This window comes from Podarcis liolepis (genome assembly GCF_965112155.1).
Source record: "Podarcis liolepis genome assembly, chromosome: 13".
Classification (NCBI taxonomy): Eukaryota; Metazoa; Chordata; class Lepidosauria; order Squamata; family Lacertidae; genus Podarcis; species Podarcis liolepis.
The window spans coordinates 2,866,720-2,885,236 of NC_139573.1; the positions used below are offsets into that span (position 1 = coordinate 2,866,720).

The window sequence follows — 18,517 nt, forward strand, 5'->3', positions numbered from 1 at the left end:
CTGAACTCAGGACCTCCTGCATGGAACCACAGAACGCTAGACTTGGAAGGGACCCCCCAGGGTCATCCAGCCCAACCCCCTGCAATGCGTGCAGAGCAGGTGCTCTAACCACTGCCCCGCCATGCCCTCTTCCCCTTCACTGAGCAGCAAGCAGATATATATACAGTGGTAAGTCGGGTTACATACGCTTCAGGTTACATACGCTTCAGGTTACAGACTCCGCTAACCCAGAAATAGTGCTTCAGGTTAAGAACTTTGCTTCAGGACGAGAACAGAAATCGTGCTCTGGCGGCACAGCAGCAGCAGGAGGCCCCATCAGCTAAAGTGGTGCTTCAGGTTAAGAACGGACCTCCGGAACAAATTAAGTACTTAACCCGGGATACAACTGTGTGTATATATATATCTATATATATAGGCAAAGGTAAAGGGACCCCTGACCATTAGGTCCAGTCGTGGCCGACTCTGGGGTTGCAGCACTCATCTCACTTTACTGGCCGAGGGAGCCGGCGTACAGCTTCCGGGTCATGTGGCCAGCATGACTAAGCCGCTTCTGGCGAACCAGAGCAGCGCACGGAAACGCCGTTTACCTTCCCTCCAGAGTGGTACCTATTTATCTACTTGCACTGGTGTGCTTTCGAACTGCTAGGTTGGCAGGAGCAGGGACCGAGCAACAGGAGCTCACCCTGTCATTGCGGGGATTCGAACCACAGACCTTCTGATCGGCAAGTCCTTGGCTCTGTGGTTTAACCCACAGCACCGCCCACGTCCCATATATATATATGTATACATTTTCTCCAGACATAAACAGGCGAAGTTGCCCTGCTACCCCCACCCCTCGCACAGTCCTGCACCCTGACCTCCCTCAGCCCTTTGAGAAGGGGGCGAGTCCTGCCTGCAAGGGAATCTAGGTGCACCTATCAGGGCGCTGGAACAAGAGACCCCAGGAGACCCCATGGGGTGGGGAGGGGGCGTGGCTGGGCAGCGTTGGTGGGGGGGGAGCCCAATACAAAGAGGGGGAGGGGAGGGGGCGTGGCCGGGTGGGTTAACCTGGGCGAGGTGTGGGGCGAGGGGGGCAGCCGCAGAGGACGACGGGAAAGGAGGGTTGGGGGGCGAGGAGAGGAGGGTCCCGCGGTGAGGGAGGCCGGGGAGGCCCAGGGACGGGACCCGGTCCCTCAGCGCGCCGGGGGGGCGCCTCACCTTGTCCCGCAGCGGGGAGAGAGGCGCGGGACGCGGCAGAGGCCTCTCTCTCACGCCTCGCCTCCCAGCGCCGCCGCCGCCGCCGCCTCCTTCCCTCAGGAGCCGCCGCGGCTGCCGGCGCCGCCCAAAGGCGTCATCAGCCGGCGTCTGGGCGGGGCCACGCCGATGGAGGAGGGCGGGGCGGGGCAACGTCGCGTCACCTCTCCTTGCCGAGCGACGTCACGACGCAAGCCTCAGCATCCGGGCATTTGCAGATTCCCAGCAGCGTCGCGTTCTTTATACGTCGCCGCATGGCATAAATCCTGAGGCGGCGATCCCGCCGGGCGCTGTCGGACTACGACTCCCGTCATCCCTCGCGGCATGCCGCTGAGGCCGATGGGAGCTGTAGTCCATCAGCGTCTGGAGAACGGGGGGCCCTAAAAGAATGAAAAAATATAAATATAAATGCGACAGGAGCGTAAAAATCCCACATACGGAGACAATATCTAGTATTCCAGAACCCGGCTTCCCCCAGCCTGCTGCCCTCCAGGTGCTTTTCGGACTACAACTCCCGTCAGCCCCTGGGATCCAGCACACCTGCGCTGGCAGGGGCTGTCGGGAATTGTAGTCCAGAATCCTGTGGAAACTATTATTATTAATTACATTTGTATACCGCCTTTGCGAAAGGCTGGGCTGGATGAATCCCTAGCCGGAATTAAGATTGCCGGGAGAAATATCAACAACCTCAGATATGCAGATGAGACAACCTTGATGGCAGAAAGTGAGGAGGAATTAAAGAACCTTTTAATGAGGGCGAAAGAGGAGAGCGCAAAATATGGTCTGAAGCTCAACATCCAAAAAACGAAGCTCATGGCCACTGGGCCCATCACCTCCTGGCAAATAGAAGGGGAAGAAATGGAGGCAGTGAGAGATTTTACTTTCTTGGGCTCCGTGATCACTGCAGATGGTGACAGCAGCCACGAAATTAAAAGACGCCTGCTTCTTGGGAGAAAAGCAATGACAAACCTAGACAGCATCTTAAAAAGTAGAGACATCACCTTGCCAACAAAGGTCCGTATAGTTCAAGCTCTGGTTTTCCCAGTAGTGATGTATGGAAGTGAGAGCTGGACCATCAAGGAGGCTGATCGCCGAAGAATTGATGCTTTTGAATTCTGGTGCTGGAGGAGACTCTTGAGAGTCCCATGGACTGCAAGAAGATCCAACCTCTCCATTCGGAAGGAAATCAGCCCTGAGTGCTCACTGGAAGGACAGATCCTGAAGCTGAGGCTCCAAGACTTTGGCCACCTCATGAGAAGAGAAGACTCCCTGGACAAAACCCTGATGTTGGGAAAGATGGAGGGCACAAGGAGAAGGGGACGACGGAGGACGAGATGGTGGGACAGTGTTCTCGAAGCGACCAGCATGAGTTTGACCAAACTGCGGGAGGCAGTGGAAGACAGGAGTGCCTGGCGTGCTCTGGTCCAGGGGGTCACGAAGAGTCGGACACAACTAAAGAACAACAAATACCGCCTTTTAGCTGAGGATCCCAGGGTTAGGGTTCGCAGCATAACAAAGTTTGTTAGGTGTGCTGGGTGGGGTGAACTGTAGTTCCCAGAATTCTTTGGGGGGGGGAAAGACTTGGAGACCCAGGGGTGTCCCCTGGCAATATTGTTGCCAGAGAACTGGCCATTGTGTACACTCGCCTCTAATTCGAAGATGTCAAAACGAAATAAACGATCAAAATACACAGGGCGGGTGCACATACATATGTTGTTTGTTTGTCTGTTTGTTTGTTCCTCTGCGCTTCCTCCCATTGCTGAGCCCTGGAGACGGAAGTTAATTGGGAGAGGGTGGGATAGGAGTTTTGAGGTCTTAGATACATGGTAATGTTCATAAGCATACCAACCAAGCACGTACATAGATCAGCACAGGAAGACCGACCTGAAACCGTTTTGATTCCCAAACTGAGCAAATGTTTTCTCTGCAAGGTCAAAGTGAGAAACCTCCCCATTGTCTCTTTCCTCACAAATCCTGTCTTAAGGGCACATTTAAGATATGAATAGGGTGTGAGCCTGTGACCTGGCCCAGGAACTAAGTATTTATCACTACAAAAGACTGGCCAGGCTACCCAGGCAATCCAGTCAAGTAACCTGCCAGACAGGAGATAAATGAGGACAGGAGAAAAACAACATTCAAATTTCTGTTTAGACCGCCTTTTTGGTGATGTAGGTGTGATGTATCTGAGGGGTGGTCTTAGGTTACACCCCTTCTGTGATGTAGGTATGATGTTTCTGGGGGTGGTCTTGATCTACAGGGTGGCGATTTCAAAAGTCTTTATAAGGCCTTGCATGCCATTTTTCTGGGTCCTCCTACTCTCCTGCGGGTGAGGGGAGCACCCTGTTGCAACCGATCAATAAAGATCAAGCTTACTAGCTGCTTTGCTTCTCAATATTCTTTGGTTGGCCTCTGTTATCTTCTCCTACCAATAGGGAACCTATGTAAGGACTCTATATGGGCTCTTGGATAAGGGATAAGGGAAAAGGGCAATTTTTGTTTACAGCAAGGGGCAGACATCCCATAGTCTGTGCTACCATTTCCAGGTTTGCGCTGTGATGGAGCTTGCAAGCTTGAAATGAATGAGGTGAAGATAAGGTTGCTGGAGCGTCGTAATCCTGAGATTTCAGGGCCCAAACCTGAGACCTAGGGGCAGCCCCCAGGGATGCCATGGGGCAGCCCACCCCAGTGTTTCTTCCTTCACCCTCATCTATGTAGATGTCTACTTTGCACCCAGCAGAGTTGTAGTGCTCTGGTCAGTGCTATGACTTCTGCCTCCTGGGCTGAGGTTGGGTATTGCTTAACTCCCACCACTAAGCCCTAGAGACGGAGGTTAATTGGGAGAGGGGAGGAGGAATCAGAGGAGAGCAGACCCCCCAAAAGGAGAAAATGGTAAGCTGTGAGGGAAGCAAAAGGATACAGGCTGTGATCATTACATAAAAGGCTTAATTAAAATTATAGTGACCACTCTTCAGTGTTGAGAATAACACACCCAATGGCAGGCTGTTTGGCATTCCTCATGAAAACTGTTTCATCAGGTTCCTGCACCTGACCCACAATATGAGGGTCATTATAGAACCTGCAGTTATTCCTTTCCTATATTTATATCCTGCCCGCCTTGTCCCAGGACAGCAAGCGACGAGTGATGAAACAACAAAAACTTATTTTAAAAACCATTTCCAAGACAGATTCAGACCAGGAGAGCCCGAAACTTGCTGCTTGCTTAGACTCCCGTCTTCCCCAGTGTGTGAGAAACTGGCCTGTGCTTAAAACCTTACACCAAAGCAAGGGGAGGAAGGAGTGACCTTTGGCCCTGATCCGTTCCATACTGTTCGTGGAGATGAAAATCCTGGAAAGGGAAGCAATCTCCTTATTGCACAATGGTCCAGGTTTGTTGCACAAGGTCTGCCAATCAACCACGATGGCAAAATCTGAATTTGCTGGCGTAGGATTGAAAATAGCAAGTGGGTGATGTGTGGCAGCAAGTCGCTTTTTCATAACTTTGGCGGAAGTCTTTGAGGCTGCTGCTCCCCTCCTCTTGCTCGTAAACTGGTTTGCGATTCTATTATTTTCTAAATAATGCTGACTCCGTGAAGAGGAAGTGGTTAAGCAGGCTTAGGGCAGCATCTTCTTACTTCTTGGAAGTTGTTTTTCATGCTACTTTCGTTTAAAATGCTTTGATTCCACTCTAAGAATCCTGGGGGCTGTGGTTGGTTTGTTGTTTAGTCGTTTAGTGGTGTCCGCCTCTTTGTGACCCCCTGGACCAGAGCACACCAGGCCCTCCTGTCTTCCACTGCCTCCCGCAGTTTGGTCAAACTCATGCTGGTCGCTTCGAGAACACAGTCCCACCATCTCGTCCTCCGTCGTCCCCTTCTCCTTGCGCCCTCCATCTTTCCCAACATCTGGGTCTTTTCCAGGGAATCTTCTCTTCTCATGAGGTGGCCAAAGTCTTGGAGCCTCAGCTTCAGGATCTGTCCTTCCAGTGAGCACTCAGGGCTGATTTCCTTCAGAATGGAGAGGTTTGATCTTCTTGCAGTCCATGGGATTCCTGTGGTTGGTTATTCCACCCACAGAGATACAATTTTCCTAGTGGTTACAAACCCAAGACCCCTCGATCTTTTCACATGGACTGCTGGCAAGCTAGGTGCCCCACACTGTTGTAAATAGAAAAGTTCGGCATCACCCCCCCAGTGCTGGATTTAAGTCTAAGCTAAACAAGCTATAGCTTAGGCCCCCACTCTCTTGCCCCCCCCAAAAAAATAAGGGGGGGAAAACTGGATGCACATTTCCAAAATATAAGATTAAAAACAAATAAAACCTACATACAGCAACAGTGTTTCGTGTTGTGTGGGCTCCTATGATGTAAGTCACGGGCCCCGCCTGCTAGCCTGCTCCCTAAAATATCACTGGTTTACTCCTTTCTATATATAGGGTGCCTACATTCTGCATGGACTGCTTGCATTTCATTTCAACAATTATTTGGATCAAATTCGTATTTTGTTATGTGCAAATGGTTTTAGCTACCTATGAGGTCCATCCAGTGGCGTAGCGTGGGTTGTCAGCACCCGGGGCAATGCAAGTAATTTGCGCCCCCTAACCCGTGGATTTGCTCCCCCTAACCCTAACCCCCAGATGTTGCGCCCGGTGCGGCCGGCCCCCCCTGCACCCCCCCACGCTACGCCACTGGGTCCATCAACTACCATAGAGCATATATTGAACCCAATAAACAGTGACAATTTGTTGTTGACAAAGGACAGCTGGACATAGAAAGGGCCCCGTTACCTTCAGTAGCTCAGGGCCTCATCAAAACTAAATCTGGCCCTGTGTCCCACCCCACAATCCTATATTTGTGCACCTGGTTAAGTGTAGAACCTGACATTTGTCCCTATTGAAATTCATCTTGGTAGTTTTGGCCAGTGGTATTTTTCAAGAAAAAGAGTTGCCGGAACTCAGCATAAACGCCCCTCCTGTTCTCTTATAATGGCGATGGCGTTCCCGCTGGGAAAAAAGCCCTGGTTTTGTCCCAGTCCTCCGATCTGTTGAAGCCACCCTGAATCTCAGTTCTGTCTTCTGCGGCGTTAGCTACCCCTCCCAGTTTGGTGTGATCTGCAAATTGAATGAGCACCTGCTAAACTCTTTCATCCAAGGAATTTTATAATGTGATAGGAATTTTATGGTCTTAGATATATGGTAATGTTCATGGGTGTACCAACCAAGCACATACATAGATCAGCGCAGGAAGGCCAACCTGGAACCATTTTGATTCCCAAACTGACCAAATGTTTTCTCTGCAAGGTCAAAGTCGAAAAGCCTCCCCATTGTCTTTTCCTTCACAAATCCTGTCTTAAGGGTATGTCTGTGTTTGAATAGGGTGTGAGCCTGTGACCTGGCCCAGGAACTAAGTACCGGTAACAGATAGGTAGCCATGTTGGTCTGCCATAGTCAAAATAAAAAAATTCCTTCCAGTAGCACCTTAAAGACCAACTAAGTACTGGTATTTATCCTTACAAAAGACTGGCCAGGCTCCCCAGGCAATCTGATCAAGTAATCAGCCAGACAGGAGATAAACAACGACAGGAGAAAAACATTCAAATTTCTGCTGTAAACCGCCTTTTCTGTGATGTAGGTGTGATGTATCTGAGGGGTGGTCTTAGGTTACACCCCTTCTGTGATGTATGTATGATGTTTCTGGGGGTGGTCTTGATCGACAGGGTGGCAATTTCAAAAGTCTTTATAAGGCCTTGCGCGCCATTTTTCGGGGTTCCTCCACTCTCCTGCTTGTGAGGGGAGCACCCTGTTGCAACAGATCAATAAAGATCTGGCTTACTAGCTGCTTTGCTTCTCAGTATTCTCTGGTTGGCCCCTGTTATCTTCTCCTACCAATAGGAAACCTATGTAAGGACTCTGTATGGGCTCTTGGATAAGGGATAAGGGAAAAGGGCAATTTTGGTTTACAACACTTCCCACTGGGAAAAAAGCCCTGGTTTTGTCCCGGTCCTCCGATCCGTTGAGGCCACCCTGAATCTCAATTCTGTCTTCTGCGGCGTTAGCTACCCCTCCCAGTTTGGTGTGATCTGCAGATTGAATGAGCACCTGCTAAACTCTTGCATCCAAGGAATTTTATAAAGACCTTGAACATGGAGCCCAGGACAGAGCCACGAATTTCTCCCAAATCCCAGAAATGAGCAGAGACTGCAAAAGTGTGCTGCGTACGTGTGTTTCTTTAAAGTGCTTTATTTGGTAACAGTTTGCATGGAAGATGCTTAAAAACGTTGGATGTCGTGCTGAGCTGAAGAACAGGGATGGCCAGTGTGTCTGAAGCGCAGGTGAATGGCCGCAAGGATGAGCAGCAAGGTGGCTTCGGTGATGACCACAATCAAGGCAATGAACTGGAATTTGGGGCTCCACCCTGGAGCGAGAGAGGGGGCAAGGAATGAGAGGCGTTGGAGACAAAAGCTGTGCCGCAGCGTTAACACATCAGCCTATGAGACTAGCCGCTTACTAGCAGATGGGTCTTGTTAAGTCGTGGGTTGACATAGCAGCCGGCACAGCGATTTCTTCAAGTAGCTCTTTATTATGGTAAGCTGGAATAGAACTGACTGCGAACAGCTCAGCCGGCCTGTATTTATAGGCAGCCGGCTGTCAACATTGTAACCACAACAGCCCAGAGTTCCCGCCTAAAATAACTGGCGCGGACCTGAGTGAAAACTATAAACAGACCTGAGTGAAAACTATATACAGTATCCCCCTGTTGGCCCAGGGTGAAACTACACTACATAACAGGTCTGCCAGGTCAGGTACACCCCAAAGTTCACTTGGGAAGACAGGTGAATTAATGCTAGTCTACTACTGGAAAAGGATGCGGGTGGCGCTGTGGGTTAAACCACAGAGCCTAGGACTTGCCGATCAGAAGGTCGGTGGTTCAAATCCCCGCGACAGGGTGAGCTCCCGTTGCTCGGTCCCAGTTCCTGCCCACCTAGCAGTTCAAAAGCACGTCAAAGTGCAAGTAGATAAATAGGTACTGCTCCGGCGGGAAGGTAAACGGCGTTTCCGTGCACTGCTCTGGTTCGCCAGAAGCGGCTTAGTCATGCTGGCCACATGACCTGGAAGCTGTACGCCGGCTCCCTCGGCCAATAAAGCGAGATGAGCACCGCAACCCCAGAGTCGATCACGACTGGACCTAATGGTCAGGGGTACCTTTACATTTACCTTACTACAGAGGTATCTCAGGTTACAGACGCTTCAGGTTACATACGCTTCAGGTTACAGACTCCGCTAACCCAGAAATACTACCTCGGGTTAAGAACTTTGCTTCAGGATGAGAACAGAAATCGTGCTCCGTTGGCACGGCAGCAGCAGGAGGCCCCATTAGCTAAAGTGGTGCTTCAGGTTAAGAACAGTTTCAGGTTAAGAACGGACCTCCGGAATGAATTAAGTTCTTAACCCAAGGTACCACTGTACTGGAAAAAAGCAAAGATCCCCAGTATTGATCCTTCAACATCAACTTCGCTAGTAATGCTGGTGGTCAGCAAAAGAGGTTTAAAGACTCTCTCAAGGCAAATCTAAAAAAATGTAGTATAAACACCGACAACTGGGAAACACTGGCCTGCGAGCGCTGCAGTTGGAGAACAGCCTTTACCAAAAGTGTCATGGGCTTTGAAGACACTCGAACTCAGGACGCAAGGGAGAAACACGCTAAGAGGAAGGCACACTTGGCAAATCCACACCGTGATGGACTCCCGCCTGGAAACCTATGTCCCCACTGTGGAAGGACGTGTGGGTCCAGAATTGGCCCCCCCCAGTCACTTACGGACTCACTGTTAAAACCGTGTTTATGGAAGACTATCTTACTCTGCTACGAGTGACTGCCGAAGAAGAATATCCCAAACTCTGAGACTACAAGGTCCAGAGTCACATTTGCACAAGCCCCTTGCCTCACCTTTTCTGGGGGTAGCTCTCGATGCAGTGGCAGTGCGTTCCCCAGTCCTGGAGGTGGTATGGTTCTCTGCCCTGGAGACGGCACCTTTGAGGGTCATGGTGACAACTTCAGCCTTCCGTTCCAGCGCTTTCCTCGCCTCTGAGGGGAGAAAGGGGCAGGTCAGTCCAAGGAGCTGCGCCATCTTTTGGCACAAAGAGAGCTCTGGGGCAGAACTCGAACCCAGATCCAGAGGGCAGGACCCAAAGCAATGGATTCGAATTGGTGTGACAGTGTCAGAATAGGATCTAGGAGAGAAGGGGGTTCAATCCTCATTCAGCCAGAAAGCTTAGCAGGTGTGAATTTGGGCCGGTCACTCACTCTCAAGACAGAAGGATTCTAACAAGCGGTGGAGGGAACCCCAAAGGCCATCCAGTCTGACCCCCTTGCATTTATGCAGGAATCTCAGCTATAAAGAATTCCTGACAGATGATCACCTGACCTCTCTCTGAACGGCTTTATATATTTATTTCCTGCAATTTTCTACACCGCTTCATCGGGTGCACAAAATGATCAAGCTGCAAAATTAACCACCACGATCTTTGAAAACATAAAACGACAGGAGGCTAAAAACAGATTTAAACTTGCACCATATATCTGTAGGAGAACCAATAGAGTCAATCCCAAAAATATTACAGTGGTGCCTCGCAAGACGAAAAGAATCCGTTCTGTGATTCTCTTCGTCTAGCGGTTTTTTCGTCTTGCGAAGCAAGCCCATTGACGGATTAGCGGATTAGCGCTATTAGCGGCTTTTAGCGGCTTATCTGCTGATCGGATCAGCTGATAAGCGGCTTAGCGGCTTAGAAAAAGGGGGGGAGGGGAAAAACCAGCAGGAACTCGCAAGACATTGTCGTCTTGCGAAGCAAGCCCATAGGAAATTCATTTTGCGAAGCACCTCCAAAACGGAAAACCCTTTCGTCTAGCGAGTTTTCCGTCTTGCGAGGCATTCGTCTTGCGGGGCACCACTGCACAAGGGAGATGTTCATGGTGAGTTCTGGCACTTATTTTCTAGAAAAATAGCAACGAGTAAGATGTCCCTATTTTCATCCGAGAAATGTCAGAGGATATATGCAAGTGCAGGATCAGAAGTCACAAGCAGTTGTGGCCTGACTCTAGGTTGTCCAGTATTACAGTCACAGTAAAGGTAAAGGGACCCCTGACCGTTAGGTCCAGCCGCAGACGACTCTGGGGTTGCGGCGCTCATCTCGCTTTACTGGCCGAGGGAGCTGACGTACAGCTTCCGGGTCATGTGGCCAGCATGACTGAGCCGCTTCTGGTGAACCAGAGCAGCACACGGAAATGCCGTTTACCTTCCTGCCGGAGAGGTACCCATTAATCTACTTGCACTTTGACGTGTTTTCGAACTGCTAGGTTGGCAGGAGCAGGGACTGAGCAACGGGAGCTCACCCCGTCGCGGGGATTCGAAACGCCGACCTTCTGATCAGCAAGCCCTAGGCTCTGTGGTTTAACCCACAGCGCCACCCACGTCATACCCTGGATGGTCAAGTCCAGTCAAAGGCGACGATGGGGTTGCAGCGCTTATCTCGCTTTCTGGCCGAGGGAGCCGGCGTTTGTCCGCAGACAGTTTTCCAGGTCATGTGGCCAGCAGGACTTAACCGCTTCTGGCACAAAGGGACACCGTGACGGAAACCAGAGCGCACAGAAACACTGTTTACCTTCCCGCCGGAGCGGTACCTATTTATCTACTTGCACTTTGACGTTCTTTCGAACTGCTAGGTTGGCAGGAGCAGGGACCGAGCGACAGGAGCTCACCCCATCGTGGGGATTTGCACCGCTGACCTTCTGATCGGCAAGCCCTAGGCTCTGTGGTTTAACCCACAGTGCCACCCACATCCCGTAATACCTTGGGATAAATACGCTTCAGGATAAGTATTTTCGGGTTGCTCTCCGCGGCGACCCGGAAGTAACGGAGCGCATTACTTCCAGTTTTCGCCACTCGCGCAGACGGTCAAAATCATGTCACGCGGAAGTGGTGAAACGCGACCCACCCAGTCACGTCTTATGTTCTGTTCAGGATGCGAACAGGGCTCCCGCTCGCATCCCGAGGTGCTATATGGTAGAAAAACCTCGGCTATGGGTCCCCCAAAATGCCAGCCTGGGGTCAAAGGCTGCATTCATGGCATTCAGATGCCTTCTCCCAAATTCCCGAAATGAGCAGAGACTGCAAAAGTGTGCTGCATACGTGTGTTTCTTTAAAGTGCTTTATTTGGTAACAGTTTGCATGGAAGATGCTTAAAAACGTTGGATGTCATTGTGCTCTGAAACACATGGACGGCCGTAGCGTCTGGGGGACAGGCGAATGGCCAAGAGGATGAGCAGAACGGTGGCTTCCACGATGAGCGCCACCATGGCAATGAACTGGAAATCGGGCATCCACCCTGGAGCGAGAGAGGGGGCAAGGAATGAGGCGCGTTGGAGACAAAAGCTGTGCCACAGCGTTAACACATCAGCTTATGAGACTAGCCGCTACTAACTAGCAGATGGGGCTGCCAGGTCAGGTACATCCCAAAGTTCACTTGGGAAGACAGGCGAACTAATGCTAGTCTGCTACTGGGGACGCGGGTGGCGCTGTGGGTTAAACCACTGAGCCTAGGACTTGCTGATCAAAAGGCCGGCGGTTTGAATCCCCGCAATGACAGGGTGAGCTTCCGTTGCTCGGTCCCTGCTCCTGCCAACCTAGCAGTTCGAAAGCACACCAGTGCAAGTAGATAAATAGGTACCCCTCCGGCGGGAAGGTAAATGACGTTTCTGTGTGCTGCTCTGGTTTGCCAGAAGAGGCTTAGTCATGCTGGCCACATGACCCGGAAGCTGTACGCCGGCTCCCTTGGCCAGTAAAGCGAGATGAGCGCCGCAACCCCAGAGTTGGCCATGGCTGGACCTAATGGTCAGGGGTCAACTTTACTGCTGGAAAAAAGCAAAGATCCCCAATGTCAAAGCAGTGATTCTTCTACATCAACTTTGCTGGACTGGTCACGTTGTGCAGATGCCCAATTATTGTCTCCCACAGCAACTACTCTATTCCCAACTTAAAAATGGAAAGCGTAATGCTGGTGGTCAACAAAAGAAGCTTAAAGACTGTCTCAAGGCAAATCTAAAATGTAGTATAAAAACTGACAACTGGGAAACCCTGGCCTGCGAGCGCTCCAGTTGGAGAACAGCCTTTACCAAAGGTGTTGTGGGCTTTGAAGACACTCGAACTCAGGACGCAAGGGAGAAACGTGCTAGGAGGAAGGCACGCTTGGCAAATCCACATTGTGATGGACTCCCGCCTGGAAACCTATGTCCCCACTGTGGAAGGATGTGTGGATCCAGAATTGGCCTCCACAGTCACTTACGGACTCACTGTTAAAACCTTGTTTATGGAAGACCATCTTACTCGGCTACGAGGGATCGCCGAAGAATATCCCAAACTCCGAGACTACAAGGTCCAGAGTCACATTTGCGCAAGCTCCTTGCCTCACCTGTTTTGGGGGCAGATGTCGATGTAGTGGCAGTGCGTTCCCCAGTCCTGGAGGTGGTACGGTTCTCCACCCTGGAGACAGCACCTTCGATGGTCATGGTGACAACCTCAGCTTTCAGTTCCAGCGCTTTCCTTGCCTCTGCGGGGGCAGAAAGGGGCAGGTCAGTCCAAGGAGCTGTGCCATCTTTCGACACAAAGAGCTCTGCGGCAGAACTCGAACCCAGATCCAGAGGGCAGAACCCGAAGCAATGGATTCGAATTGGTGTTACCTGTGTCCCCTCTTGTTTAAGTAACTTTTGTTTAATTCCTTTTTTTCTCTTATAAAAAAAAAGTGTCCCCGGATTCTTTGAAAAAAACCTGGTGACCTTGCTTTAAGCAGAGCTTGAATGGCCGTCTGCCAGGGATGCTTCGGTTGTCCAACCCACCTGAGTGTTCCTTGATAACTGGGAATCTCTCCCCTGCCTTTGGAATGTAACACTCCATCCAGTTAAGAGGAAGGGGCAGAGAATTAAGAGCTGTTCTACAGTGGAACGCCGAAGAATGGATGCTTTTGAATTCTGGTGCTGGAGGAGACTCTTGAGAGTCCCATGGACCGAAAGAAGATCAAACCTCTCCATTCTGAAGGAAATCAGCCCTGAGTGCTCACTGGAAGGACAGATCCTGAAGCTGAGGCTCCAAGACTTTGGCCACCTCATGAGAAGAGAAGACTCCCTGGAAAAGACCCTGATGCTGGGAAAGATGGAGGGCACAAGGAGAAGGGGACGACGGAGGGCGAGATGGTGGGACAGTGTTCTTGAAGTGACCAGCATGAGTTTGACCAAACTGCGGGAGGCAGTGGAAGACAGGAGGGCCTGGCGTGCTCTGGTCCAGGGGGTCACGAAGAGGCGGACACGACTGAACGACTCAACAACAACAACAGTGGAACTGGCTCCCTTGGGAGGTGCTGGTCTCTCCTTCATTGGAAGCTTTTAAACAGAGGTTGGGCGGCCATCAGTCATGGATGCTTTAGCTGAGATTCCTGCACCGCAGGGGGTTGGACTGGGTGACCTCTGGGGGTCCCTCCCAACCCTATGATCCTACGCTTTGCAGAACTCGATCAAGTGGAGCAGAGCTTTTGCATGGAGTCGGCCATCTTGCCACCCAGGAGATAGGCACGACCTCCTCCTGCTCTCAAATGCTACAGACAAGCACGTATCAATAAAGGCAATTCTGGGGAAACTCCGTACCTGGCCTTGCTGCTTCTATTAAGTCCGGAAACCCGGATCCCTCTTCCGCCTCACTGATGAAGATGGGGCCTCTCCTCAGGTACGCTGCAAAGAATTATAAAGCATTGGCTGCCACCCCGGGTCTGCTCAAGGAAAGTTGGCCAAGTATCATGAATAATAATAATAATTTATTATTTATACCCCGCCCATCTGGCTGGGTTTCCCCAGCCACTCTGGGCGGCTTCCAACAGAATATTAAAATACAATAGTCTGATAAACATTAAAAGCTTCCCTAAAGAGGGCTGCCTTCAGATGTCTTCTAAAAGTCAGATAGTTGTTTATTTCCTTGACATCTGAAGGGAGGGCGCCACCACCAAGAAGGCCCTGTGCCTGGTTCCCAGTAACCTCACTTCTCGCAGGGAGAGAACCGCCAGAAGGCCCTTGGAGCTGGACCTCAGTGTCCGGGCAGAACGATGGGGGTGGAGATGCTCCTTCAGGGATACTGGGCCTCTGAGGCCGTTTAGGGCTTTCAAGGTCAGCACCAACACTTGTGGGGGTCACTTTGGCGGTGTGTGCTGGGTTGGCACGGGCTCCATTTCCCCCTTTGTGCCCCGGGCACTAGCAAACCACGCTATGCCACTGAGCCGGAGCATAGCCCCCCAGAGCCCCCTCCGCCATGAATTTGGGAACCACTGACCCAGACTCCCCCCCCCCCCGATCCACAAAGTTTGGGCCATGCTCTTTCATCATTCCTCTTTCTGCAACGCTGCCTCGTTCTTTTTAATGCTATTTCCATAGACCGCTTTAGGGAGTTAAATAAAACCCAGCAGTCTAGCTTCTAAATCGAATTGCTCTTCCTTCTCAGAGCAATGTGTTTTTTTCACAGCTTGTGCTATCAACACCATCGCCCGGCACGTACCATCCACTGGCAGCTCAGGATTATCCTCCTGCTCTTCCGAGATGTTGGCAGACCTTCCCGGGTCTTTGAAGGGCGCAGGGGTTCTCATTACATCCACCTCGGATTCCATCGCTGGCATGAACTCTGCCAAGAAACAGAAAAAGGAGCTGTGTTTCGTCCAGAGCAGCGGCTCATAAAAACTTTTTTAAAAGAGATCTGCAGGATCAGGCCAGGGGCCCAACTTTTTCTTTTGCTTAAACGTTAACAAGTCTCGTCCAGCATCCTTCACTCACAGCGGCCAACCGGATGGCCCAGCTGGGCAGGATCTGAACCCAAGACCCCTCTCTCTCCTCCTGTGGTTTTCAGAAGAATGTCTGCCTCTGAACGTGGAGGCAGAGCCGAGAGACTGTGGCTAGGAGCCATCGATAGCCCTCTTGTCCATGAATTTCCTGCTTGGCAGGGGTTTGGACTCGATGGCCCTTGTGGTCTCTTCCAACTCTAGGATTCTATGATTCTATGAATTAGCCTCATCCTCTTTTAAAGGCATCTAGCAATTCACAGCAGTCACAAAATTAAAAGACGCCTGCTTCTTGGGAGAAAAGCAACGACAAACCTAGATAGCATCTTAAAAAGCAGAGACATCACCTTGCCAACAAAGGTCCATATAGTTAAAGCTCTGGTTTTCCCAGTAGTGATGTATGGAAGTGAGAGCTGGACCATCAAGAAGGCTGATTGCCAAAGAATGGATGCTTTTGAATTCTGGTGCTGGAGGAGACTCTGGAGAGTCCCATGGACTGCAAGAAGATCCAACCTCTCCATTCTGAAGGAAATCAGCCCTGAGTGCTCACTGGAAGGACAGATCCTGAAGCTGAGGCTCCAAGACTTTGGCCACCTCATGAGAAGAGAAGACTCCCTGGAAAAGACCCTGATGTTGGGAAAGATGGAGGGCACAAGGAGAAGGGGACGACGGAGGATGAGATGGTGGGACAGTGTTCTCGAAGCTACCAGCATGAGTTTGACTAAACTGCGGGAGGCAGTGGAAGACGGGAGTGCCTGGTGTGCTCTGGTCCAGGGGGTCACGAAGAGGCGGACACCACTAAACGACTAAACAAGTCAGCAATTATCACTGCCTCCTGTGGGGGGGAGTTCCAGTGTCCAGCTATGAGCAGAGGGGACTTTCATCTGTCCTGAATATGCCAACATTCAGCCTTCATTGCATGTCCCCAAGTTCTCGTGCTATGAGGGAGAGAGAAAAACTCTTCTGTATCTACTTTCTCCATGCAAGGCATAATTTTATGAACCATTATTTCACAAACCTTTTTTTTGCCACCGCCCTCTTGGTTCCATAAAAATGTAAAGGGACCCCTGACCATTAGGTCCAGTCATGGCCGACTCTGGGGTTGCGGCGCTCATCTCGCTTTACTGGCCGAGGGAGCCAGCATACAGCTTCCAGGTCATGTGGCCAGCAGGACTAAGCCGCTTCTGGAGAACCAGAGCAGCAAACGGAAATGCCGTTTACCTTCCCGCCGGAGTGGTACCTATTTATCTGCTTGCACTTTGACGTGCTTTTGAACTGCTAGATGGGCAGGAACTGGGACCGAGCAACGGAAGCTCACCCCGTCGTGGGGATTCGAACTGCCAATCTTCTGATTGGCAAGTCCTAGGCTCTGTGGTTTAACCCACAGCGCCACCCACGTCCTTGGTTCCATAAACTCACCCGCAAATCCCCTTTCCATGCCCGATAAAAAGAGTATTATTCAGAATAACAGTTTGCAGAAACCACTAAGACAGACAATATTGCAACACAACAAAACCCAGCAAGGAATATTGCACGGAAATTATTCTTACACACCCTTACTCACATACGGTTGAAGCGGATTCAGAGCATGAAGTATTTATGTATTACTACTTGCCACACGCGGACAAACCTTCACTTAATTTATAAGAAAATCAATAGCTGTTACCAATAATAGGCTGTCTTGTGGCAACTCAGAATCATAAATACCACAAATGTGATTGAAGGAAACAGATTTGAAAGCGGCAAGAAAACTTTAAATACTATGCAAGGAAGGAGTTTCATTCAGGCGCTAACCTGGTCCATCGGAAAGGTTTGTAATTTAAAAGACAAAACACTAGCGTTTCCCTGCAAATTTCTCTGAAATATTGACTTTGTTTTTGCTGACCCCTGCATGTACTGCAGTCACACAGTCAATCAATCAATCAATCAATCAATCAATCAATCAGTAGCTGAACTGGGTTCCACAGTCACAAAAACAAAAGAGCCGCAAGAAGAACGCAAAATAAATAGCAAAAACAGACAGATCTCAGCGTAACACTCAAAATGGAAGTGTGGCACTTAAATTGGAAGCATAACACTCAAAACGGAGCACGTTCGACTTCCGAAAAAAGTTCGCAAACCGGAACACTTATTTCCGGGCTTGCAGTGTTTGGGTTCCAAGTTGTTTGAGTACCAAAGCGTTTGAGAACCAAGGGACCACTGAACTTCAAAGTCAATCTGGTTTGCCAAAAGGACTAAGCGATAAAATTATCAGTAAAAACCATGAGAAACAAAATCGTGGATGTTTCGGCATCTGCGGTACTTGGGGGTCGATTCCGAAATACCCTGCCTGAGAAACGCCTTTGCCCCTGTGGAGATGGTAGCGCCGAAACAGCGGCACATGTCCTCCTGTCTTGCGCTCTCTAATAAAAAACCCTGAGGAACGAGATCACCACCCCACTCGTACTATCCATCCCAGGGCGCTCAGCCACTGCCACAATGGCCTTTCCTTCTATCAGATCAAAATGAGCAGAGAACAGCAAAGGTTGCTAGGTTCGTAGCAGGGGAGATCAGAATAAGGGCCACTAACTGACGGCTGATTCAGGACTTTAAATTGTGCTCTTATATCAAATTTCCTTTTCTGTGTATACTGTAATGTTTTATTGTTGCTATGGCCGTTGGTGAATGCGAATAAAGTTTTATCTCTTTCTCTCAAAGCAGAAGTGTGGGACTTAAAACGGAGCACGTTCGACTTCCGAAAAAAAGTTCGCAAACCGGAACGCTTCCTTCCGGGTTTGCAGCGTTTGGGTTCCAAGTTGTTTGAGAACCAAGGCGTTTGAGAACTAAGGAACCACTGTAATTCTAAGGAGCCTTTTGTGTCCACTCTTTGCTTCAGAGTCTGTTTTCCCCCAGTTGCCTGGATTCTCTGAAATTACCGTATTTTTCGCTCTATGAGACTCACTTTTTCCCTCCTAAAAATAAGGGGAAATGTGTGTGTGTCTTATGGAGCGAATGCAGGCTGCGCAGCTATCCCAGAAGTCAGAACAGCAAGAGGGATTGCTGCTTTCACTGCACAGCGTTCCCTCTTGCTGTTCTGGCTTCTGAGATTCAGAATATTCCCCCCCCTTGTTTTCCTCCTCCAAAAACTAGGTGCGTCTTGTGGTCTGGTGCGTCTTATAGAGCAAAATATACGGTACGTTGCATCATGGGGCAGAGGGAGAGAGACTATGATTTTGCTGCAACTTCCTCCTCTGCGCAGAACTGCAATAAAAAGTCTTTTTGAAAATGTAAATTAACAGGGGCAAATCCCAGGGTGTGGAGCTGTCAGCTGCGATGCGCCAACTTCTCAGAGAGTGCACGCGATCTGTCACGGAGGCTGCCAGCAGTGGCCTGACCCCTTAGACCAGGGTGAGCAAGTTATCCATCCATCTGTCGGTGGGGGAAGAGATGG

At 50.2% G+C, this 18,517-nt stretch overlaps 2 protein-coding genes across 2 annotated transcripts in view; both read right to left on the reverse strand.

The window, feature by feature from the left end:
- Positions 1-1,361, reverse strand: part of SENP3 (SUMO specific peptidase 3) — a 37,761-nt gene extending 36,400 nt beyond the window's left edge. Inside the window, exon 1 of the mRNA XM_083472616.1 lies at positions 1,198-1,361. The gene's annotated coding sequence lies outside the window, so the exon portion shown is untranslated. The remainder of the gene's footprint in view (positions 1-1,197) is intronic.
- Positions 1,362-7,270: 5,909 nt separating this feature from the next.
- The window catches only part of LOC310692568 (zona pellucida sperm-binding protein 3-like), a 31,195-nt gene continuing 19,948 nt past the window's right edge, over positions 7,271-18,517 (reverse strand). The window contains exons 9-13 of the mRNA XM_083473515.1: positions 14,811-14,933; positions 13,913-13,996; positions 12,688-12,825; positions 9,170-9,307; positions 7,271-7,639 (exon numbers count right to left, since the gene is read on the reverse strand). Of these exons, the coding sequence (XP_083329641.1) occupies positions 7,494-7,639; positions 9,170-9,307; positions 12,688-12,825; positions 13,913-13,996; positions 14,811-14,933 (629 nt within the window). The 3' untranslated portion in view covers positions 7,271-7,493. The remainder of the gene's footprint in view (positions 7,640-9,169; positions 9,308-12,687; positions 12,826-13,912; positions 13,997-14,810; positions 14,934-18,517) is intronic.